Here is a 27,125-nt window from a genome sequence, read left to right as displayed (position 1 = left end):
TAAGGAGAGTGAGTGCAGTGTCCTAGAGAGACAATTATTTGTGATGTTAGTTCCTTCTCAGCTTCCTCCAGAAAGCCGTCCAATGGACCAACGTGGAAGCACCTGATAGATTTGGGTCAATGTGCCAGAATCGTAGACAGGGTGGGAAAGAGGAACACATGGGAAGGGAGAAGGAAGGGATGATGGGCATAGGAGTAGAGGGAAAAAAGGCCCCTCTCAATTCCTCCCTGTCAGACAAACGCACCGACGTCTATATTCGGGCAACGCCAAATCATCAACTAGTATTCTATAAAGAAGTGCTTTATGTTTTGTAATTTAATTCACTCCAATTGGCTAGATGCAACGAGAAAGTTGTCTTACATTAACTTTTGTAAAAACAGTAACACCAAAAATTAACCTCCAATTCTTCTAATGAAAGGAATGTCATGTTTTGATAAAAGAGAATGTCATTTTTGCCTAGCAATGATTCAGTAAATTTTGTCCAAGGTATTTATGTTTCCATTAACTGCAGAAGTTACAGTAGTCCCTGAGTTTCTGTCCCAAAGTAATAGGCGTAATCTAACATACATCAATATGTTTAATTATCTTTAACCATTACATCCATCCATGCTTTAATTCAACTGAAAAACTGCAAAGTACTATCTGTGCTGCCTGATTTGAAAGAAGAAAGGTAACACCTTGCATTTGATAATACTTAATGGCATACAAGAAAATAAGTTTATATACAAATGGGTTAAACCCCCTATTACTATTATCAATATTGCAAAAATAGCAAAATAGACAGTGTTATTTTATGCATTAATTTCATTTTACCTTTTAGCATAACTAAAAAACTATATTCACCAGTATACAAATGGAGAGATTTGTCAAATGTAAAGATTAGATGGATACTGCTACACTGCACTATAGTGCTACTGGATGCTGACTAATGAAGCATTCTGAATAAAATAAATATATTATATAAATACTCCCTATTTCTTAATTACCCTACCTTTTCTGAAAAATGAGAACGTGATCTTCAATATAGAATTCTGAAGATGCATTAATTTCAGACATAAAAAGGTAGCTATTAAATTCAAAGGAGTCAGTCCTGACGTGAAATCAGCAGGTCAAAACAAAATGGGCAAAGCAAAAATCTACTAAAGGCAATATTATTGAAAAGTAGTTGAAATGCAAATTTACAACCAGAGGTCTGAAAATGGGATAAATTAGTCATACTTCTTATTGAAATGAATGAAACATATATTCAGCAAGTTTAATTTGCTGGTGTGGAATGAAGTGAAAAGACAAACCACTCCTGAAGATTGTGTTAAACTTTGTGGATATCCTAAATTCAATTTGAAGACATATTTTAAATTTTTTGAGGCAAATGAGCTCTGTTTTTAATTTTAAAAATGATAATTTAGCATGAACTTAATTTTAAAATTGCAAGCTAATTCCTTTTCACTTGGGTAAAGAAGTTGTATTAATACACTAGATTCCTTCAAGATACTTTATATATTGCAAGAACTAAACTTCCTGCTAAGTTAAACATATTCTGATTTCTCAGTTTAGATCTGATGGAATAGTAGCTTCTGGAGCTTTCAAATTATAAAATTGAAAAATGTTTTGGAGTCGTTTAGATTTACCATGTATGTCAATTCTATAAAAGCAAAAATATATATACTTGTTTTAATATCCGTTAGCTGTTAATATTCTTCAGCTGTTTACAAAGTTGAATTATCCTACTATATTTATATTTTAAACGGGTTAACTTTATATGTTAAATTTTTCATAATCTCAAAATAAACCTAATTTATCAAAAGATTCTTTTTTCATATTTAGTAGCATAACGGATGTTTAAAAATGGTTGATTGTTGTTATGCTGGAGCTGTAATATATTTCAGGAGAAATTGTGTGGTATGAATTGGAGTTGATATGTGATTGTTCTATTTTGGTTTAATATTTACATTATTGTAATATGATTTTAAGAAGAGAGATAGTAATGGGATGCAGTATTTTACTGAAAATTTGGAATGTATGAAGTAATTTAGAATTTTGGATTTACTAAGCTAGAAATATGCAATGAAAGACAATTTTGCATTATTGAAAAGAAATTTAAATCTAAATTTAAAATCTTGTATTGAATTATTGGATTTAAATTCAAAATCTTGAATTTAACTATTGGATTAAATTTAAAATCTTGAATTGAACCCTGGCAAGACTGAGTGTCTCTGGATTTTGAGATCTTTCAACTCAGGGACTATGCCATCTTTGGTAGTGAATGGGATTGCATTACCATAAACAAACCCACTGTGCAACTTGGGGATCCTCCTAGACTTGCAACTTTTGTTCAAAGAACAGATGAAACTGTGTCTAAAGGGGATTTTGCACAGCTTTGCCTTATGACCCATTGTACCCATTCCTGCTCTGCTTATAATCATTCATGTTCTGGTCACTCCCAAATGGACTAATAACAAGTTCAACTTAGGCTGCCCTTGAAGAATATCTGGAAGTTTCAACTGGTTTAAAATGCATAATGGAAAGCTATATGCCCCCCCCCCCCCCCCCAGTATATTACATATCTGTTCCATGAATTGAATTAATTGCTAGTTTGCTTCCGGGCCAATTAAAGCTGTTTGTTCTGATCTTTAAAGGCCTCATGGCATGGGACTTAGTTATTTGAGGGACTATCTCCCCTGACTATATCTCTCTTTCCCATTAGATACAGTAGAAGAGTTATGTTGCAGTTCCCATCTTCAGAAACAATAGAAGCCAGAAGATGGGCTTTTTCTCCATGGCACCTGCCCTGTGGAACTCTGTTTCATTCCAATATGAGATTTGCCCCATCCTTGACATTCTTTCAGAAGTCTTTTAAAACATGGCTGCATTAGCAGGTCTGAGGATTTGATGAGATTGTTTTTAACTTCAAAACATTGTTTTTAACTTCAATTCTCTGTAGTTATTAAATGTGGTTATATAAATGTGATTAATAAATAAATGATTTCGCTTTCAGCTTCTGAACTGGGAATCAATATAATAGAAAGATTATTGATGTGTTTCCAAATGTGCAAGATTTAATTTCTATTTCAAAAATTAATTTGTTTTTACATATATATTGTAATACACATGTGTTGTGTTTTATGTGTATACATACATTTTACTTATTCATATATTATAGAGACAAAAAATTAAGAAAATTTTAATACTAATTTTTGAGGAAGGGCAAAATTCAGTATATGAGAAAAAGTGTTTTTCTTCTTTAGCAAAAGCCCTCTATTTATGTTTCTGGGAAATAAAACAGTTGATTTAGAATCCCCTTTAAATAGCCACAAGTGATGATGAAGCAATATTTTCAGAGGTAATTTTTCAAGGAGTGCTAGGACAACTACATGAATATAATGAAGAAATACAAAGAAAAAATTCTTAGCTACCAGAAAAAATCTCTAATCAACATCATAATTACTACATTTCTTCTACAAATCTGGAAATGATGCACTATCTAGCAAAAGGATTGGGGTAAATTATATGGCCTGGCCAACATATTTTATACTAGTCATTGATAACATGTTTTGTGCACATAATAAACAATTTGATCTGGATATATTCTGCCCCACATAGATATATTGTCTATGAAGTAAAGAGTAGATACAGTACAGAGAAAGGAAAAGGGAGAGATTAATTTATCCTTTTAAATGGAAAGCAGACTTAGCAACCATTCCAACTGCTGTGGTTTGAAATCCCTGTAGACCTGTCAAACTAAAAAGGCAAGAGTGAACTCAAAATGTTAAAGCAAGTATGCAGAACAAATGAATTTTAAAAAATACTAGCTCATGAGTATAGAGTAAAGATCTCTGTGACCGTTTAGCAAAGTAACCCAAACAGCAGAATTTATATTAATGGATGTAGACATTTCTATGAAGAAAAAAATATCCTTTCATGTGTTCTAATCAGGTCTTTTTAAAAAATTCTGAACACAGCTGTCATCTTCACTGTCTCTCCAATGACGCCAGATGCCCAGTTCATCAAGGAAATGCAGGAAAACAATGATTTGAAAGCAATTAGAAGTACCGAGACTCATATTAAAATGTGATAACACTATCCTAGTGGGAATTCAAGGCACCATTGCATTTCTGACATTTCTGTGTTGCCAGAGATGAACATGTGTTAGAAATGGAGTTCCCCCTCCCCTTGACACTGAATGAGGATGAGTGGCTATCATGTGGGAATTTTATTTCTGAAGCCAATGAAAGAAATTAAATTAATATAAGGCATTTTTTAAAATAATCCATGCGTTCAAACTTATTTTTAAGAAGAAAAAATCTTTACCTTAACCAGATTTTTTTCATGAACATGAAGCAAATATTAACCAAACCAGTTCTACTGTGAGATGGGAGGCAGAAAACATCACAGCCAGCAACATGCAAATCTTTAGATAGATAGATGATAGATAGATAGATGATAGATAGATATATAGATAGATAGATAGATAGATAGATAGATAGATAGATGATAGATAGATAGATAGATAGATAGATAGATAGATAGATAGATAGACAGATGATAGATAGATGATAGATGATAGATAGATAGATAGATAGATAGATAGATAGATAGATAGATAGATAGATAGATAGATAGATAGATGATAGATAGATGATAGATAGATGATAGATAGATAGATAGATAGATAGATAGATAGATAGATAGATAGATGATAGATAGATAGATAGATAATAGATAGATTCCATGTAAAAGTGTATAGCAGTATGAACACTGTTTTGCCAGTGTCTGGCATGTCTTGTGCCACTACAAATTGACTGATATTAGTGACATCTAGTTTAGAAGCAGTCATGTTCTCATACAATGATTTTATAAACTTATTTTCATGCAAGGAACAATTTATGCAAAAATGTCTCTCACTTTAAAAAGCAGATCATTACACATAGTCCTCAATTTAAATCACTTGTTTAATCACACAGGTTTTTTACACTTAACGACTATTGCAGCATCTCCATGGTCATATGATCAAAATTTGGAGACTTGGGAATTGGTTTAAATTTATGAAGGTAGCATGTCCCAGAGTCATGTGATTACTTTTTGCAAAGAAGCTAATGGGAAGCCAGGTTCAGTTAACAATTGTGCTTCTAACTTAACAACTTTTCTCACTGATAGACCCCCCTATGTGAGAGTTGGGAGTAATATTTCTAACACCATGTTTCTGAGCACAGAAACTCAGGGCTATGTCTTAAGTCCGTTGTTGTTCACCTTGCTGACCCATGACGGTTGTGTGATGTTTGCTACTAACTATATTATGAAGTATGCAGATGATATAACAGTGATGGGCCTTATTCAGGATGATAATGAAGATGATTACCGGGAGGAGGTTGAGAGTTTGATGAAATGGTATAATAAAAACAGCCTGGTTTTAAATGTAGGAAAAACAAAAGATATCATTGTTGATTTTAGAAAAGGCAGGCATAGCCATACACTTCTGAGTATTAACGATTTAACTGTGGAGATGGTTAATAATATCAGGTTTTTGAGTATGCAGCTGACAAGCAGGTTAACTTGGTCATTCAACAGTGAGACACCAATGAAGTAGTCACAGCAGCAACTGTATTTCTTGCGTGATTCCTTCCCCTATCCTTACCACTTTCTATAGAAGAACAATTGAAAATACCCTGTTGTATTGTATTATTGTGTGGTTTGAAAGTATTATTGTTTCAGACAGAAAGGCTGTGCAGAGAGTGGTGAGGATGACAGAAAACATTATTGGAAGTTCATTTCCTTCTATCCAGGACATAGTATATAAGCAATTCTTGACCGAGTCAGGGATGCTGCACATCCTCTCCATGAATGGTTTTCTTTGTTGCCTTCTAGGAGGAGATGCTTTCCAAAGCAGAACACCGAAACACCATTCCGGTATGGTGGCCACTACTCCCAGCTGCCACCAGTATGCTCGTACTGGGCCGTACCACCCGGAAGCCACCTCTGGTACATGTATATGTATATACTCTGTGTGTGTGTGTGTGTGTGTGTTCTTTTGAGAGTGGGCAGTGCCAGGGTGTTCACAGAAAAAAGTGACAATAAAGTTTATCTTATCTAACTGTACTGATTCACTTGAAGAACGGTCATAAAATTGCCCAAAACTCATTTAATATCTTAGCAACAGAAATTTTGGACTCAAATGTGGTCATAAGTCCATGACTACCTATATTATCTTGCACCAATATCAATTTCTGAGCACATTTTAGCATGTATATAGTATACAAAGGTACTGTTTCTTTTTATGGCAAGGAGTAACTGGCAATGTACTACAGAGAACCTGAAATCTGTATCACATATACTGCAAATCATGTCTCTTAAAAATATTTTCCTTCTACAAATCTACCAAGTAAGGAACCATGCTGAATCCGTCAAGGCATTTTAATACCACAAATTCCATTTGATTTCCTAAATGTAAGAACTGACATACACAAAAATGAAACACATATGGATCTGTAGCACTTTTGTATAAACTATACTAAAATGGCTGAACATTAAGTACATTTTTATTGAATTGTAAAAATTATAATTTGTTAAAAAGCAGTTTCTAATATTACATAAATTAAAAAGCTTTAAAAATTTATCTTCTTTTACTTCACAATTACCCTGCCCTAATGCCCTAAAGTAAGGAGGAAAAAAGCAAGAATCACATACAAAATTAAAGAAGAAGAAAAATAAAAGGAAAAATACCCCTAGGAAATAGGGGAAAAGAACATGATGGAAAAGAGTCAGCAAGATTTTTACTTTAAAAAACCTGATTCTCTATGTAATACTTCAGATTTTTTTTCAAACCAGTTTCAGAGACTTGAACAAAACTATACGTAATTCAAGTAAACTGCCAAAATAAAGAAGATCCATGTCTATGCTACATAATGAACTGTAAAGAGTTATTGAGCGAGGAAACAGACATCCCAGGCCAACATGTTAGGAAAAAGATTTTGCTAGCTAATAAAGTTTGCAGATTTATTTCAATGTAATATATTATCCCCCTATCATCTGTAAACAGACTGTTAGTCTACATCATCATCTACTTTCTTTAAAAAAATATTAATGTACACTTACCTCCCGGTAGGAATCCCCACTGATACCTAAAAAAAACAAATAACAAAGACCTGTTGAAAAAGTTTGTTTCTATAAATATAAAGTTTGTATTTTCTATTGACTGCCATTATTTCTAGACATCTTAACAGACTGTATATTAAGCAGTTTTTTAATTTCCATTTTATATGCATTTACCTGCAATCAATTTTTCTACTGTTATTTTACTATTTTTAGCAAATCCAAAGCTATGAAGGTAAAATTAGCCAAACTTGATCAAACAAATGGAGATTTTTAAAATGTTCAACTTAAATGGCATTGTCATCAGAGGTGGGTTACCAATTTTTTTACTACCAGTTTGGGTGCACTCCCATGCCTACTCGCATGCATGCACAATGTGCAGAAGCATCCAGGTGGGTGGGCGGAGCCTCCCATCACTGCTACTACCGGTTCGGCCAAACCGAGAGCAACCCATCTCTGATTGTCATACAGATAGTCCTCAATTTATTGTACAATCTTTCATTTTGTGACCGTTCAAAGTTAAAATGGCAATGAAAAACGATACTTATGATCATTGCAGCATCCCCATTGTCACATAATCAAAATTTGGATGCTTGGCAACCGGCCTATGTTTATGTTGCACTGTCGCAAGATCATGTGATCACTTTTGCAAATTCATTGGGAAGCCAGATTCACTTTACAACCATGTTACTAACTTAACAACTGCAGTGATTTATTTAACAACTGTAGTAAAAAAAGGTCATAAATTGGGGCAAAATTCAACTAACAACTGTCTCACTTTGCAACAGAAATGTTTGGTTCAATTGTGGTCACAAGTCAAGGACTACCTGTATTTTCAAACTTACAATTTTTTCCCAAAAATTCTACTATCTTTCATGATGAAAGATGAACAGCAAGTATCTTTTGATTCCTAATTGTAAAACTGATGAAAAAGTAATTTTAGCCCTAAGATTTTTCTGGAAGAGTTCTTTCAGTTGAAGGAAGCTCCATTAGTCACATCTATTATGTACTAATATTGAATTAATATTCTGAGGCGATCCAGTCACAGTAACAGCTTTATTTGAACACTAACTATGTAATTACAAGAACAGAACAATGAGCTCCGGTTTGACAGCTATTTATATGGTCGCTGTCAAACCGGTCAACCAATCAGAACAACTTTAGCTCCCCCTGGTGACGCCTACATGAATCGGCCAATCCCGGCATTCGGTTAGTGTTGATTGACACCTTGTGTTTGCTTGGTTCAGACACAACACCTCTTTCCCCCAAGTTTGCGCAGGCGTAGTCTGATAAATATGCTGGACGTTTCCAGATTCGTTTGGAGCGACGCAACACCTGCGTTTGCATTGGCGGTGGCACTGGTATGTCCGGCACCTCTGTTACAGGACACTCCTCTGATGGCTGGGACGACTCCAGCCCGGGCTGATTTTGGGTTTCTACAGGAAGGTTGTCCTGCGCTGGAATTAATGTTGTAGGCGTGTAGGGAGCGATGTAGGAAGCAAGGGGGGTAATCGGGACAGGCCAGCAGGCGCATGGAAATTCTTATCAATTGGAAGGAATGCGTTGGGTCGTTGTTCAACTGGGGCTTCTCGGCGGCGCAAATGATCGATGTGATGCCGCCATTACCTCCCATCATTTACAAGGTTCCTACAGGGTCCTGTTACTTCAATTATGGTTGCTGGAACCCACTTTGGTTGCCCCCCGAAATTGTTTGCGAAAACCCTGTCCCCACACGCGAATTCTCTAGTTTGGTAATTTCTGGGTAGTGCAGGTACGCTGTTGTACTCAGGATGTAATCTGTCAAGGGTGGTCCTAAGCTTCCTGCCCATCAAAAGTTCGGCTGGACTCTGATTAGTTACTGGGCAGGGAGTGGCATGTTGATAAATTAAGTAGCAGTAAATTTTGTCTTGTATATTGCCATGAGTCATTCTTGCCAAGGCTTCTTTAACCGAACGGACTGCCCGTTCCGCTCGGCCATTGCTGGCCGGGTGGAACGGAGCCATCAGCACCTGTCGGATTCCCAACATAGCTAAAAATGACTGAAAAGAGGCCGAGGTCCACTGAGGACCATTATCGGACACTATTACATCCGGCAGCCCATGGCATGCAAAAATCCGTTTCAGAACATTAATAGAAGCCTCGGCCATTGTAACAGACATAGGAACCACCTCCACCCATTTAGAATAAGCATCTACTAGTACCATAATGTTAGTGCCTTGTATCAGGCCAGCGAAATCAAGGTGTAACCTAGACCAGAGACCCTTAGGGGCTTCCCATTCTCTAGGTTCAACCGTTGCCGGAACTGGCCATACTGCCTGACAATCGAGACAATGGTTCACCCACAATTTAATGGCTTCATCCATCCCAGGCCACCACACGTAACTGCGGCCAAGGGCTTCCATTCTGGGAGGAGTTTGACTCTGTTACTTCCGAAGATATGGACAGGTTGCGTAGGCGACTGCGAGCCACCATATGTTTATTGGACCCGTGTCCCTCCTGGCTTGTACTGGCATCCTGGGAGGTCACACGAGGCTGGCTCCAGGAGTTAGTCAATGCTTCCTTGAGTGAGGGGTTTCTGCCGGCCGCCCTGAAAGAGGCGGTGGTGAGGCCCCTCCTCAAGAAGCCTCCCCTGGACCCAGCTCTGTTAGCCAACTACCGTCCCGTCTCCAACCTTTGCTTTCTGGCGAAGGTTGTAGAGAGTGTGGTGGCACAACAGTTTCCGCGCCACTTGGAGGAAAATGATTATCTGGACCCGCGCCAGTCCAGTTTCCGGCCCGGCCACAGCATGGAGACGGCATTGGTCGCGTTGGTGGATGATCTCTGGAGGGCCAGAGATGGGGGTTGCTCCTCCATCCTGGTCCTATTAGATCTCTCGGTGGCTTTCGATACCATCGACCATGGTATACTATTGCATCGACTGGAGGGGTTGGGGGTGAGGGGCACCGTTTTGCGGTGGTTCTCCTCCTACCTCTCTGGCCGAGTGCAATTTGTATTGGCAGGGGGGCAGAGGTCGACCTCGAGGCCGCTCTCTTGTGGGGTGCCACAAGGGTCGGTCCTCTCGCCTCTCCTGTTCAATGCATATATGAAGCCGCTGGCCGAGATTATTCGTGGGTTTGGGGTAGACTACCATCTGTACGTGGATGATACCCAGCTGTACATTTCTACCCCAAACCACCCCAACGATGCTATCGAAGTGATGTCCCGGTGTCTGGAAGCTGTACGGATCTGGATGGGAAGTAACAGACTCAAGCTCAACCCATCCAAGACTGAGTGGCTATGGCTACCGGCGCCCCGGTTCAACCAGTTTACTCCATCACTGGCCATTGGGGGCAAACGTCTGGCCCCCGTGGATCGGGTATGGAATTTGGGCGTCCTTCTGGATACCCGGCTGTCCTTGGATGACCATGTGACAGCCGTGGCCAGGGCGGCGTTCCACCAGGTTTGCCTGGTGCGCCAATTGCGTCCCCTATTGGACCGGAGCGCCCTTCCCGGCTAGACTACTGTAACGCTCTCTACATGGGGCTCCCCTTGAGATGCACCCGAAGGCTGCAGCTGGTTCAGAATGCGGCCGCGCGGGCAGTCTCGGGAGTCTCTAGCTACTCCCACGTAACACCTCTCCTGCGTGGGCTACACTGGCTACCTATGGCTTTTCGGGTGCGCTTCAAGGTGTTGACCATCATTTTTAAGGCGCTCCATGGCAAGGGACCTAGTTATTTGCGGGATCGTATCCTGCCCCATACATCCCTCCGGCCGATTCGCTCACACAGAGAGGGACTCCTCCAGGTGCCGTCCACTAGGCTGTGCCAGCAGGCGACGCCTAGGGGAAGGGCCTTCTCTGTGATGGGCCCGAACCTCTGGAATGACCTTCCCCCCGACATTAGAGTGACTACGGATCTCCGCTCCTTCCACCAGAAACTTAAAACCCACCTATTCCAGCTAGCCGGCTTGGCCTAATTCCATCTATCCCACCTCAGTTCTATTTTTAAATTTTTAAGATTGGTTTTAAGGTCTGTTTTTTAATTTTTATAAATTGTACAGGGGTTGTTTAATGTGATTATTACTTATGTGTATGACTGTTTGTATGTTTTAAATTTATTCCTGTACACCGCCCCGAGTCCCTCCGGGGAGAGGGGGCGGTCTAGAAATTTAATAAATTATTATTATTATTATTAAATGATTCCTGGGTGGCCCTCATGCAACCTCTGTAACACCTGGGTTCGAAGAGCCCCGGGAATTACAACTTGGTGTCCCCAAAGCAAACATTCCTGCATAATGGACAGTTCTAAACGCCGCCTCCTATAGGGAACAAATACGCTATCTAATCCTTCATCCGGCCAACCCCTGCAAACCCAGTCTAATATCCTAGTCAGAATGGTATCCCAGCGGGTATGCGCTGCAATATCTGTGGAAGTCAATGGTAACTGAAGTTCATCCACCGCCAATACAGGGAAAATTGGCGCTGGGTCCTGTGCCCTTAAGGGCAGCGGACAACGGCTCAGCGTGTCAGCGTATCCTACCTGTTTTCCTGGGCGATGCTCCAACCTGTAGGAATAAGCGGCCAAAAATTCGGACCATCTCAGCATCCTCGGAGAAAGTATGGGGACGATCACCAAATAAGATTCCCAGTAAAGGTTTGTGATATGTCACCAGAAGGAAATGGCGGCCATACAGGTAGTCATGGAAACGTTTAACGCCTGCCACGGCTGCCAAAGCCTCCTTATCAACCTGACTGTAGTTACGTTCAGTAGGTGATAAGGCTCGGGGGGAAAATGCAATAGGGGCTTCTTGCCCTGACGGCAACAGATGAGCTAGAACAGCTCCAATCCCATAGGGGGAAGCGTCGCATGTCAGTGTTAACGGAAGTTTAGAACTGTATTGAATTAGGACAGCTGAGGAAGTAAGGAGATGTTTAACATTTTCAAATGTTTTAGCCTCCCTCGGGCCCCAGTGCCAAGCAGTCGAATTATCAAGGAGTCTATGCAATGGTTCTGCTACCGAAGCTTTATGCAGAAGAAACATTGCATAGAAATTTAGGAGCCCCCCAAAAGCCTGTAATTCAAGTTTTGATTTGGGGGTTGGAGCCCAATGTATAGCTTCAACTTTGCTTGGAGTAGGATGTATTCCCTTACTATCTATTAAAAATCCCCAAAACTCAACGGAAGAAACTCCCAGGTGGCATTTAGAACGTTTAAGCTTAAAACCAGCAGTTCTAAATCTAGATAGGATGTTCCGCACTTTGACAATGAGATCCGCTCGGCTATTGGCCGCAATCAACACATCATCAAAGTACGGAACCACCCCCTACAGTCCTTGGAGCAACCGCTCCATAAGACTTTGAAAAAGACCCGGGGCGACAGAAACTCCAAATTGCAGCCTGGTGCAACGAAAAGCCCCTTTCTGAGTCACAATAGTTTGGGCATCAGCAGAAGCCGGATCCACAGGCAACTGCTGATAAGCCTGGGCCATGTCTAATTTAGCAAAAATACACCCCCTTCCCAATGAGTGCAAGGTTTGCCCTCAATGCGAACAGTGATTTTAAAAAAATTGTGAGCTTGTATGTTGTTCGGAAGCTGATTGAATGATCCATTCGTCGTTAAACTCGTCACTATTAACAGCAGAGCAGTCATTATGGCAGGTCTGTGAAGGCTTGCTGATTCGTTTGCCAGGGGTCCGGTCGCTCTGACGAACCTGATCCTGTAAATTAGCACGGCAAACCACAGCAATGTGACCTAGGCAGCCACAACGCCTGCACATAGCTTGTTTAAAATGACAGTTCGAACGGAGATGCTTGCCTCCGCAACTCAGGCAGCCATCATTTTGTTTTTTGGCGGGCTCGCCTCTGAGGTAAAATTTTGATTGAACTCGGACAACTTGCTGAAGGTCATCAGAATCATCAATGTCTTGTCCTATTTGTTGATTAACGCAGGAAGATAAAAACAGTGGAGTGGCCCCACTGATTCTATTGTGAATCTGGTTGGAAGATTTCTCTGCCAGCTCCGCGGCTCTAGCCTCATCTACAGCTATTTGTAATGTTAATTCAGGTTTAGCCAAGAGCCGGCGCTATAATCTAATATCCCTAACTCCGCATACAAATTGCTCCACAAGAGCATCATCAATTGGCAAATTGATTCATCCTCCCGCTGTAGAGACAGTCTGAAGGCATGTCTTCTCGCTATTTTAGATGGAGCGGGGGAATAATGATGTTTTAAGTTAGTAATCAAAACATCCCATGGAACGGTGTTAACAGGCATTGGAGCAGATAGTGCCCTGGCCATACTAAACATTTCTGGCCCACAAGCACTGAGGAAAAAAACCCTTTTTCTATCTTCTGACACCTCAGCAAAATCGTGTGCCAGCAAAAAACATTCGAACCTTTCCAGAAAAGCCTCCCATGACTCCTTTTGAGCGGAGAAAGGGGCGAAACTCGGAATAGCAGACATTCTGTGGTATGATATCGCTCCCTAATAAACAGGAAACTCTGCGTGGACGTTAGCCAACTCCTCGTCGCCAGTATTATGTACTAATATTGAATTAATATTCTGAGGCGATCCAGTCACAGTAACAGCTTTATTTGAACACTAACTATGTAATTACAAGAACAGAACAATGAGCTCCGGTTTGACAGCTATTTATATGGTCGCTGTCAAACCGGTCAACCAATCAGAACAACTTTAGCTCCCCCTGGTGACGCCTACATGAATCGGCCAATCCCGGCATTCGGTTAGTGTTGATTGACACCTTGTGTTTGCTTGGTTCAGACACAACAACATCAGTCACATTAAGTGTAGTTTAGGACAGCTTGACACTTCCTGTTTGGGCAATCACCAGTATTGACCATCACCACTTCCTGACTGCAGACATGGGTGACCTTTTTCTTTTTTCTATCCCAGGCCTATTGCAAATGCCTATATTTCCCAGCTGCAGTTCAAATCTGCTGTTGGCTCCTCCAACACAGTTTAAGCCAGAGATGTCCAAAGTCCGGCCCCAGGGCCAATTGCAGCCCGTTTTTCAATTTTGAGAGGCCCGCCGTTTCTTCTGGAGTTATTTATTTAGTCTTTCATAAAATAGTTCATTTGCATTTAATGTTAATGGTTCAAAGAATGTCAGGCTAAATGGTCAGCCCCACACATTTTCACCTCACCAAATCTGGCCCTCCTTGCAAAAAGTTTGGACACCCTGGTCTAAGTACTTTACAGCAAAAGGATTCCAGCACCTTGATGTATTTTTGTAACAGTCTTAGATCCAACTGATAGTACTGTCTGCTGGGAATATTTCCCTCCAGCAATTGGTTGGTTACCTTGAACTATTGGGCTGCTATGCTCTATGTTAGTTGGCAATTGTTGGTTTTTAAAAAAAAATAATATTGTAATGCCCCATTAAAGTCTAAAAAATCATGTATTCAACTCTGATGCCTCTCACTGGGCACCCTTTCCATTCCTGCCCAGACTGAGTAAACCCTGCTACCTTTGTTTTCACACTCCTTGCCTATGCAGCACTTTACTTTTCTTTAATTGTTTTTTAAGTCTTTTAAATTGCAAGTTAGGAAAAATTTTGTTTTTAAGAAACTGAACGATCTGTTCTTCCTTGCTACAAAGGTTCTGCACTGTCCTATGACCATAATAAGAATTTGATTTGAAGTTTCTGTGGACCTTCAAAAGAATGTAAAAATGAAAGAACAACCTGTTTTCTTAATGTTTTGATTATTGTAACATCTAAGGGAGAAAATAAAAAATAAAAAGTCAGTGTTAGTGTCCAAAAAATTATGTGGGAAGGGATATGAAGGTATCCATGTATGCTAACAACTGGGAAAGTAAAGGAAAGTCACAGAGATTAGTGAGGAGATAAAAGAATACTGGTAGATGAATTCAGCCAGTGAGATTTGCCTTTCCTGCAAGGGTGGAAAGGACAAAAAACTAGAACAATCAATCAGGTTTTGCAATGGCTATTGTTATGTATTGAATATATATAGTTGTGTAAAGCCCTGCTAAAGTGAAACTAACCTTTAGATGACCCTAACTGTTAGCTCCAACTGTTTTGGAGAAAACAGAACATTCATATTTGGGCGGGCTTTTTTAAGTACTATGATTGGTTAGGGCCCTTTGGGCCCAGGATATAAATTAGAGGCATTGCCTGCTGTTCCTCAGTTTAAAAATTTCATTCAATAAATGCTGTTGTATCTATGCTGGTTGTTTCTTGCCTACTGAACTCACTACACAATAGCCATTGTTCAGTCTAAGCACCAGCCAGACACTGTTGATAACTGCAATTCAGTTTGGAATTTCTGAACTTGGCTTTAAAAACACTTAGGAGCTGTACGGGACACAAGTAGCTTTGTCTAAAGTGCAGAATTGGCCATAAAATCACCTGCAAATTGCTTATCTAAAGCAAAAATGAACCAACTTTTGAATGTTACTTGAGAAGTAAAAGGACCCACTCAAAATCAGTAAATCAGGGGAACTTTTTAAAACATTAAGCATTATAATAAAAATTAAAAAACGACAAAACAAAATGTAGAGGAAGTGAAACAATAAAACTAAACAGGTGGAAGCTATATAATGGCACATCATAGATTTCAAAGGGAAATCACGATGAAATTTCAGTTGCAGTAAAGGGTTCTTGAGCCATACAAAGATTTTTCAATACATGCTTTCAATGATTTAATTATCTATCCCAATATAAAAGCTTATTCAATGGCACACATGACTTGGATCTTAGTTTAAGAGGCAAAGGTATGATATAAAAATTATACTGAGCCATGGGATAAAACTATATAGGCCTCAAGGCTTCTGTCAAATTTCACTTCAGCATTAACAAACTGCTAGTAAATTATAGTACTTTTTCCTCCATATTTTGCCTTGAATGTAATTCCTGGGTTCCTACTGTTAATATTTCCATGAATCCAGTCTTGGAAAGTAATGTAACAAGATCAATATTTGATTTCATTCATATTTTTTTTCATTTTGATAATACTTTACAAGAGGATGCTTCACAATAATATGAAAGGACAGGGTTAGAAGATGGTAATCAAGGACATGCATGATTGGAATTTTGAAATATTTTGAGGAATTTTCAATATTATTTTTTCAAATAATATTGCTTGGAATAGTAGTAAAAAAGGCATTTCTGCCATTCTTTGAAAGAGAAAATAAGGCCTAACGGCTAAGGCATCAGTCTAGAAACTGAAAAACTGAGTTCTAGTCCTACATTAAGCATGAAGGTTGGCTTGGATCAGCACACCTCACAAACTTGTTACTGTGAGCAAAATAGGAGGAAATAGTTCTTGATATGTTTGTTGACAAGCTATTTATAAAAATAACAAAGGCAGTAAATAAACTCTGAAATACACATAATCACATAATCATAAAGAAATCTGGTGTTTGTGTGGGGAAGAGCAAACTTTGATAAGAACAGGTTATATTTACTTGGCTACATTAGCCCATGCCCTTCTCAATACCCAGTTAGAATACTGTAGTATTTTATACTTAGGGCTGCTCTCAAAGAGCTTTCAGAAATTAAAGTAGCCCAAACTGAAACACCACATCCTTTGGATGATCAACATTGGGATCATATTGCATCAGTTTTGCAGACCCTACATTGGTAGCCAGTTGGAATCTGGTCAAATTTAAGGCACTTGTGTTGTTCTATAAAAGCCTTATATGCCTTGGCAGATATACGCTTTCATAACTACCGGTACATACTCCCATAATTATTAGCTCAACCAGTTAGACATACCAAGTAGAAACTGCTGCAAATCTTGCATTTTGGGGAGATTTGGGGCCTTGAGGAGAGGTGATGCTGCTTCTAATTAGCAGTGCCGACCATGTGGATCAGCTTCCCAAACCAACTAATTCTCTGTTGGTACTTCAGAAGTTCTTTGAAGATCTTTTTTTTTTCAGATAATTTTTTCCTGGTATGAATAGTGCATCTTTATATTTATTTGCAATTTATTTCAGATAATTATTTTTCTCTTTTTTGTTGCAGTTTTGTTCCTACTGTAGTTGTTGTAATTTATATCTCTTCTATGTAAACTTCTGAGAATATTTTTATTGTATCAGCAATAAAAATGATACTTTAATATTTACTTCAATAAATATTATTAAATATTAAACTGTAATAAATGATACATTCTTTTTAACTTTCTATTACTTACATTCCACACCATTCATTGGATTCTGAGCAGATAGCAATAGGATAAAACATAAAATACAAAACCAGATAAAATAGAAATATACGACTTACTGTCTGTGATGTTATATTTTTATATGCATTTTTGTTGTGTGAGTGTTTTTTAAAAATCCTACAGAAAAAAAATAACTTGCTAATATAAGGTTCCAACATAACACTTTTAATCTAGTGTTTTATCATATACCGTAACTAGGTATGTATTTTTGATATCATAAAATAAGATTCTCTGTTAATAATGTAGTGTACCGCATACCGTCAGAATTTCAGAAAAGAGAGTTGAATACTGGTCATGAAATGTCTGAATATTGCTTAAAATATATTTAATCTTTTAAGCAATAATCACCTCTCCCCTCCCCCTCCCCCATTACAATTCTAGAGGCTTCATGGGATTGCACTGATAATGACCCAGCAACTAAGTCAAAATATGATCTGTTTAATTTTTGGCTTAGTACAAACATGTGAATTTAATTAATTTTAATATATTTGGTAAGCCATGATTAAACAAACCATGGTTTAATACAATTATATTGTATTGGGGACAAAAGGTTTTTAGGCTTTCAGTTCTGAAACTTTAACATTCAGCATGCCTAATTATAGCTGCTAATCAAATCATTTTTAAAAAATAGAGGATGTGAAATTGCAGGCACAATTTAAGAGAACAGCAGGCAGAACTGGAGAGTGAAGTAAAATGCGCCATCAATTTAGAGTCTGCATTGTCACAAGGGATCCAAGTCCAGACCCCCATGAATTCCACTGACCTATCTAGCACCAATTTAGTGGTCAGTCAGATTCTTGTGTATAGGCTTCAATAGTTTATACTACAAACTATACAAATGGTTCTGATTCTTTGCACAATAGTGGATTTAATAGTTTTATCAACTGAAAGCAGACAAACCTTTCTTTGTAATTTCTAACAAAGCTTTTTTTCTTACTGACTTATTAATTTGTTCAGTTGCATTTCCCCATTTGTTAAGATTATTTTCCCCCAGTGTGGGAATTCTTTCTTTGTTCTATACTGAATGATTTTTAATCAGAAAGATTAATTCTAAACCATTAATACTTTTTGTTTAGTGAATTTGTGTCTTCTTTTCTTGAGAGGGATGCTTAATCTCTCTTGAATGTGTCTTCTTCATAACATTTATCATGCCAGGTGCCAAAAATGATTTTCTGTCACTTTCAATTTCAGTTTGACCAAAAGGATTGGTATATCTGTCCCTAACCCCTGTCATTTTGAATACAATACATTGGATGGTTTTCAAAAGTAAGTCTGAGTTGCATTACATTATATTAGTTACATTAGACTAGCGAACTGGAAGTGATGTTCCCATGATTTATCCTTGAGTAACTATTTATAAATACTAAATGCTTCATAAATGCTAAATCTTCAAATTTCAAGGTTCTATCATATCTCAAGACCTAAAGTGGACACCTAACCTCAAAAATGTCATCAAAAAAGCACAACAAAGAATGTTCTTTCTGCACCAACTCAGGAAGCTCAAACTGCCCAAGGAGCTGCTACTATAGTTCTACAGAGGAATTATTGAGTCTGTCATCTGCATCTCTATAACTGTCTGGTTTGGTTCTGCAACCCAACAAGAGAGACACAGACTTCAGAGGATAATCAGAATTCCAGAAAAAATAATTACTACAAACCTGCCTTCTATTGAGGACCTGTATACTGCACGAGTCAAAAACAGGGCCATGAAAATATTTACAGACCCCCTCGAATCCTGGACATAAATTGTCTCAATTCCTACCCTCAAAACAACACCATAGAACCCTGCACACCAAGACAACTAGACACAAGGACAGTTTTTTCCTGAACGCCATCACTCTGCTAAACTCCCTCAACACTGTCAAACTATTCACTAAGGCTACATTACTATTACCTTTAGTCTTCTCATCGTTCCTATCACCCATCTCCTCCCACTTATGACTGCATTACTGTAACTTTGTTGCTTGTATCCTTACGACTTAGATTGATATGGATTGTTTCCTGATAGCTTATTTGTATCCTATAATTAAGTGTTGTACCTTATGATTTTTGACGAATGTATCTTGTCTTTTTATGAACAGAGAGCATGTGCACCAAATACAAATTTCTTGTGTGTCCAATCACACTTGGCCAATAAAGAATTCTATTCTATTCTATCCATCTCATGATTCTACTGGAATCAATTCCTCACTATTTTTGTGTTATAAAAACTTAGTATCAACCCTGAAGCAATCCAATTCACCACTAAAATTCTGGAAGGAGTTCATTAGATCCATTGGGACCTAATAGATTTCATCTGAGTACCAGTGGGCCTCAGAACATGCTCCATGGTGAAGAAGTATTTGAGGTGCTCTGTGAGCTATCAGCAGTCTAATTGGGCAGAGTTACTGCCATTTGCTGAGGTGGCATACAATAATGAGGTGCACAGCAGCACCGGCCTGACCCCTTTTCAGGTCACCAGTGACATGGAATTCGTCCCCATGCCTGAACTCCCCAGGGAACCCCCTTCATTCATGTCGCTAAATGAATGGATGGAGTCACTGAAAGAGGCATGGGAAAATACCAAGGGGGCTTTACGAGAAGCGGCAAAATCCCATAAAACGCAAGCCAACAAACACCACAGCCTCCAAGTACCTTTCCAAATGGGGAGCAAGGTTTACTTTTCAACGAAGTACCTAAAGTTAAAACTCCCTTGCAAAAAATTAGGATCAAAGTTCATAGGTTCTTTCCCTATAGTGAAAGTAATCAACCCTGTTATGGTACAGCTTAAACTCCCTTGCTTTGTTAGTGAAAGTGCATTCGGTCTTTCACAGCAGCTTGTTAAAGCTGGTGTTGGCTTCCAGATAGGCCGGTAGATCTCGCAGCCACAAAACCAATAGTGGTGCAAGGGGAAACACATTACAAGGTAAAGAAAATCCTGGATTCTAGATTACATAGGGACCGGTTGCAGTACCTAGTGCAATGGAAGGGATATCCATTCTCCAAAGCCACCTGGGTTAAGAGCTGGGATGTGAAGGCAGATAGGTTGATCAAACAGTTTCACGACAAATACCCCCAGAAATCTAAGGGGCCTCCAGGGGGAGGAAGGGAAGGCTAGGTTGAACCTTGAGTACACTCTCTTTGATTTCTTTTCTTTGCAGGAAGTCCTTTTCAATTAAGGGGGGGGGGGGAGCTTGTCAACCTGAAGCATTTTGAAGCTTCATTGTTGCCACACTGGAGGTGAGGGAAAGGGAGGGGGGAATAGAAATAGCTAGGGTTTTGTAGCCAAAACAAAATAATTTCTCCTGGGAACCAAGGACATTCCCACAGGTGGCTGGAGAGAGGAGGATGAAGTTACCAGGCAACTGGACGGTGCGGTAATTGAACCACATGACTGATTATTTGGGAAAGGCAAAAAACTTTTGCTTTTAATTAGGTGAAAACCATGGGAACATTCATAATCTGTTTTCACCAGCCTGTGCCAATATGATATATCCAATAAACTATTATTTGAAGAATCTACCTGCCTTGGAGTTCTGTTTGCTATGGATGTATTACTTCTGACACTTAGCGTATTAAGCAAATAATTTTGTAGCACTGGATGGAAATAAAACAAACATTACAATCACAGCTGTTAAGCTCAACTCACAGCTCATTACAGGGCATGATTTTTTAATATATAAAATATCAACTTCTAGTTGATTTGTTCAACTTCCCACTAGACTTGATCTAATATTTTAACTTCCAAAAACAGATTTAACAACGTATGCTTAGTTTTATAATTAGAAGATAAATACTATAATGATTTAGATTTAGAATACCCACATTTCTGCCTTTAATAGCCTGATGCTATGAATCTAATGATAAAATAAATTTATAAGTTTTTTTTAAAAAAATCTATCAAATACTGTGAAACATCTACAATATTTTATAGCATAGGATTCTCTAAAGCTATTATTACTGTGGTCAATATTGTTATTCAAACTACTATTATTTAAAATAGTATTTATTAATTTATTTTCATATAATAAATATTTGCTAGTCAATGAGCAATCTGAAAGTTCATGAAATGATGAATAAGCTGAAGAGTTTAGGGACCCTTGATGTAGAACATTTTCCCAAGTAAGTCCTTGTTAACATGAAAGGAAAGCTGCACACAAATAGCATAAAACACTTTCCATGAGGTTAACATATGATATTTTGCAGCAGATACTTTTCCAAAGTCAGACTTGTTCAACTTCTCATTTTGATACGGAAGATATGGATACAGTCAGCATTTGGTTTTTGCTCTGAGTGCAAAGTTCTATCAAGCTCAGAACAGCATCAGTGACATAAAAACTAAGGACAAGGACCCACCAAGGGTTTTAGAAAGTTGGCAGGTAAAGAAATCCATTTAGTAAAAACCTCTACCCTGCAAAACTGTTTCAAATAAACAAGCCATGAGATAGATCCATAAAGTCTAGGTATAATTACACTCTCCTGCACTTCTGGCCATCAGAGAACACTAAAACCAACACAGCATGTATTTAACTTAGATCTCAACAAATCTGGGTTTAGCTTGTAATGTCCACCCAAGGAAAAATAATTGAAGCTAAACAGGTTTACAAGCTGGGAAGAGGGAAAAGGAGGCCGGAAGTACAAAGGAAAATCGCAGAATGCGTCATCGATGCCTTAGCCCTTTAAAGTACATTTCTGACACAGTAACTGGGGTGAAGTGGAGAAAATGTGAAACTAACCTGGCTAGTCAGTATTCATTATTTACAGTTCCAAGTTTGGAAATTATTTAGTGAGTTATAAGAAAAAAACAGAAACATTAACTCCCATCATACTAGCTAATACTGATGAAAATGACAGTCAATATTTTGAGTAGAAGAAATTTAGGGAAGGCTGAAATTAGTCATAGCACTATGAATTATAATACACTGAAATATGCCTGGCCTGTAATAAAACTGGTTCTTATCTATAATCTTGTGCTATTTATATTCTTATTTTTTTAAAAGCAAAGAATGTACAAAAGACTTGTTTAAAAGTATATTTTCCCCATATTTTCCCATATTCAGATACAAGACAGATTCTCTTCCACTGAAAACTGTAAACTCACAAGCTGCTTAAAAACCAAAGTAGTTTTTAAAAAGTTGTATATCCCTTCTTTGGGGTTGACACGTAGTTACTCACTGAGTAGACATAAGTCTCCCTATTCTATTCTGCAATCCAATATTTCCTCAGTTTCCTCAATTCCTCCGTTGTAGACTTTTCATGAAGACTAATGTGATTTTAAAACATTTTTATTTATTTATTTATTTATTTCTTGGATTTCTAAACCGCCCCCTCTCCCAAAAAGGGACTCGAGCCAGAGAAGAAAGAAAAGTGTTAATTGAACAACATTTCAAAAAGTTGGGGAGTCTAAATCTTTTCATTCTATTCAGCTGCACATATTCTGTTATACAGATTAATTCCTGCTTAAACACCACGGAAGTAGAGACATGATGACTGATCAATAAATGCATATGCACAATCTATTTCAAAGTACTATAATAAGAAATTACAAGAGTTCCTAGATGCATCTACTTAGAGTTAATTTCCTTAACTTTAAGTATTTAAACTATTTCTAAGATATAAGATTTACACTACAGAGAATGAGTTTTCCTTCCTTGCAATTGTTTCCTTGACTTTTTTCTTGTTATTTATATGTTGAAAGAATTTTTTTCTTGTCTTTGATTTTTGCACACATTGTACTTAATTCTGAGCCTTCACTTTTCTGACTTTGCAGATACGGGCTATCTACTGATATTATGCCTTAGTTATGTGTCTCTTTCCATTTTTTGTACTTGTCCTTTTTGTCTTTCAGTTTATCAGAAAGATCTTTGTGCAACCATGTTGGTTTTTTCATGGATTTCTTATTTTTCTTTTTCAGTAGTATTGTCCTGAGCTGGACATTTATGATCATAGACTCTCCAGTCTCTTTCCTGAAAAACAATCACTGTTCCTTTGCTATCTTAAAAAAGAGGCATTAGTAACATCTCTACTAACTCTATTTACAGAACGGTTTATATTTATAAGAAGATCCTACACGACCCTCATGATCCAGTCCAAACCTATGATTCTGTTCACCCTACACTATATAGAATATTCCTCAAAAAAAAAGTGAGGTGGACAACATAGAAAGAATAAGGCAAAAAGGATTGTGGTAAAACAACCTTCCTTACAGATTGTTGGAGCATAGCTATTAGTATCATAGTAGCTTGAATAAAACATGAACAATTATGCTAAATAGAAGTATCAATTGCCAGGTAGAGAAAATATCAGTGCTCATCATATAAAACTAATGCTGCAACTAATTAAAGATAACCCAGTGGACATGATGAGATCTCCGCTACCTGACTGATCAAAAAGTCACATTCTTAAATACCACTTTTATTTCAATATCACAATATCTGATTTAATGAGCTTTTAATTGCTAGGAAATTGTATATACCTTAGTTTAGCTAATGAGATACGTATCACTCTGAAATTCCTTTTTTTCCATTTATTATTATCTCTGAATATTCAAGTATAATTTGAAAAACAAACATTTGAATAAACTAAAAAAGTTAGAATTTGAAGTAGGTTTAAAAAAAACAGGAAAAAAAAAGATATTGCAGCTTCAGTTCATTTAAACAAAAGCTCAACAAGATTTCTATCAGAAAACAGCTTCAGGGTATCTATGAGTTTCAGAGTCCTTTTTATTAATTTATCAGAGACTGTATTTATTTGATCTCTAACTTAAATTATGTGTGATCAAAACTAATTAGCAGAATAAATAATATGTTAAATTTGTATATACGTAGAGCTATCTACATTTTTGTCATCTTCGTTTACCAGGAGAGGTAATATCATTCTGTTCATACAATGCAGATTTCTACTGCTAGAGGCAAATATTTATTTGACATAATTATACAATACTCATGTTCTTAACACCTCAAGAAGCCTTAGAAAAATTTAGTTAAAAAGGGTGTTGGTACTTACCTCATATACCTCTTTTAATAGAGTGGAGATAGTATTCAGATATGGTATGGGTTGACATTGTCCGCTCTCGGATTGGACTGAGTCTGATTAAAGATAGTTAAGACACGCCCCCATTGCCAGGCATACCAAGCTTTCGACGAAGAAACACACAGACTCCACGTGTCATCAATGGAAAATAACAAAACATTTAGTGTTCAATCAACAAATGCCCAGTCAGAAAAGTTATTACACAAAATGCCCGTTAAGGTAGGTACACAGGTACATGCAGCCCAGGAATCTGTACATTCTTATTGAGGAGCAGTGACATACCAGGGAGTGGCTGGATGCTATCTCCTCCCTATTAGAAGCCCTTTCTCCATAGAGGTGGAGATAGCATCCAGACATGGGACATACCCAAGCTGTACTGTCCTTACAGGTGAGCCAAATACTGGTCTGAAATACCCCTTTCAGAGTGAACTGCTTATAAAACCCTGCAGCCAAATGCTGCTTTAGCAGATGCAAACCTATCCAACTTGTAATTAGTTATAAATGGTGAGGGCAATGCCCAGGTGGCTACCCTGCAGATCTCCTCTAGAGAAGCCTGCGTTGCCCAAGCAGCTGTGGTGGCCGCGCTTCTAGTAGAGTGGGCCGTGATGCCCCTCGGTGTTGGTTCATTCTGGGACTCATATGCCCTGGATATGCAACTTCATAACTATCTGCCAATGGTTGATGCTGAGACCTTCCTTCCCATAGAGGTGGGCTGGAAGGAAACAAAAAGTGTTTCTGACCTCCTGAAGGTAGAAGTATGCTTAATTTATATTTTAAGGGCCCATCGTATATCTAATTTATGCCACTTTCTCTCTAATAAATGGTTCGGGGACAGACAGAAGTTAGGTAAAACAACCTCCTGGGCTCGGTGAAACCAAGAACAAACTTTGGGCACAAATGATGGCTTTAGACGTAATACCACCCTGTTGCAGTGAAAGGTACAGAGATTCCTCCTGATCAACAGGGCGTGCAGCTCTGAAATCCGCCTGGCGGAGGTGATAGCTGCCAGGAAGACCACCTTTAAAGTGAGGAACTGCAATGAGACACTGCAGAGGGGCTCGAAGCATGGAACTGTGATAGCATTGAGAACTTTAGACAAATCCCAAGTAGGGTATCGATGTACCATTGGCGGTCTAAAGTTGATCGCCCCTTTCAGAAACCTCCATACAATAAGGTAATAAGCTAAAGACTGATCCTCCCTCCCCCCAGGATAAGATGGTTGCTAACGCCACCACCTGTTATCTGATTGTATTAGGGGACACATCTTTGTGCAGCCTGTCCTGAAGAAAGTCCAGGACTTGAGGTACAGATGAAGAGGTAGGATTAATGTCTCTGTCCAAACATCAGACACAAAAATCTCGGCAGATGGCACTATATATGCAGTTCGTGGAGGGCCTCCTAGAGGCCTGGAATGTGTCAATGACCCTGGAGAAGTTGTCCTCCCTCAGAGTGCTCCGCTCAAGCGCCAGGCGGTCAATGGAGCCACTGAGAGTCTGGATGTTCCAGTGACCCCTGACTGAGGGAGACTCTGTCCTGTGGGATCCTCCAGGGTCTGTCCATAGATAAGGTCTGTAGGTTGGCAAACTATGGCCACTATGGCCAGTGTGGAATGAGAAGGATGACCTCTGCTCTGGCGATTATGATTTTGCGGATGACACGGAGCAGCAGTGGAAGAGGTGGGAATGCATAGAGGAGGCCAGGAGGCCAGGGACACCAAAGGACATCCACCCCCTCTACTCCTGGGTGTGGAACCTCATAAAGTATCTGGGGAATTGTGAGTTGGTCGGGGTAGCAAACAGGTCCAAGATTGGGATAGTGAAGCACTGCGTGATCTCCAGGAAGATACAAGGATGCAGCCGCCATTTGGCATGGGCTACTCTGGCCCAGCTAAGCCAGTATGCCTGAACATTTGCCGCCTCCGAAATGTGCTCCCCTGTAATTGAAAGGAGGTGCCTCTTTGCCCATGTACCTAGCCTCTTGGCCTCCAGCATGAGGTGCTTGGATCTGGTCCCACCCTGATGGTTCACATGGCCTTCAGCGGTCAAGTTGTCCATCAGGATCAGGACATAGTGTCCCAGAATAGTGTGTCTGAAACTTTGTAGGGCCAGATGGATAGCTCTGAACTCCAGCCAATTGATGCTGTGAGCTCTATCCATCTGGTCCCATTGGCCCTGGGCTATCTGCGACTCCAGATGGCCCTCCCAGACAAATAGGCTGGCGTTGGTGGTAATAGTCAGTCTGTTGGTTACTCTGAAGTGGCATCCCTGGGAAATGGCTGGGGATCTCCACCAACAGAGTGAGCACCGAACTTCCAAGGGGATGGTGACTTTTGCCAGGGATGTGCTGGTTCATTTCTTCTGAAACGGTAAAAGAAACCATTGGAGATCTCTGGTTGCAGCCATGCCCAGGGCACAATGGCAATAGCTGACATCATCTTACCCAGCAATCATGATAGCATGGCTAGAGAGACCCTATATTTCCTCTCTACCTCTGCAACTAGTTGCCAGAGACTGTTCTGCCTATCTTGGGAGAGGTACACCTGGCAAGCCATTGTATCTATCTGTGCTCCCAAATGGGGAATTCTGGTGATGGGCTTCAAATGGCTCTTCGCCTTATTAATGGAGAAACTATGAGACTGAAGCACCTGCATCGTGTAGATAAGTCCTCCCTAGCCTTGTTCTGAGAGACCGATTGTGCCAAAATGTCATTGAGGTAACATTGTACCCTTATAGGTATGGTTTGCAATTGTGCCACCAATGCCACCAGAATCTTGATAAAGGCCCGGGGTGTGAAAGGAAAGGCAGCACCCTATATTGGTAGCGTCAGCTTCTGTTTCGCATTTGCTTTC

At 39.1% G+C, this 27,125-nt stretch overlaps 1 protein-coding gene across 1 annotated transcript in view; it reads right to left on the bottom strand.

Annotated features, from left to right (window-relative positions):
• Positions 1-27,125, bottom strand: part of SKAP1 (src kinase associated phosphoprotein 1) — a 489,348-nt gene that overhangs the window by 409,600 nt on the left and 52,623 nt on the right. The window contains exon 4 of the mRNA XM_081971397.1: positions 7,090-7,115. Coding sequence (XP_081827523.1) covers positions 7,090-7,115 — 26 coding nt within the window. The remainder of the gene's footprint in view (positions 1-7,089; positions 7,116-27,125) is intronic.

Source organism: Natrix helvetica (assembly GCF_964273705.1).
Source record: "Natrix helvetica genome assembly, chromosome: Z".
Taxonomy (NCBI): Eukaryota; Metazoa; Chordata; class Lepidosauria; order Squamata; family Natricidae; genus Natrix; species Natrix helvetica.
The sequence above is the reverse complement of the archived record's forward strand: the minus strand, read 5'-3'. Positions and strand labels throughout refer to the sequence as shown.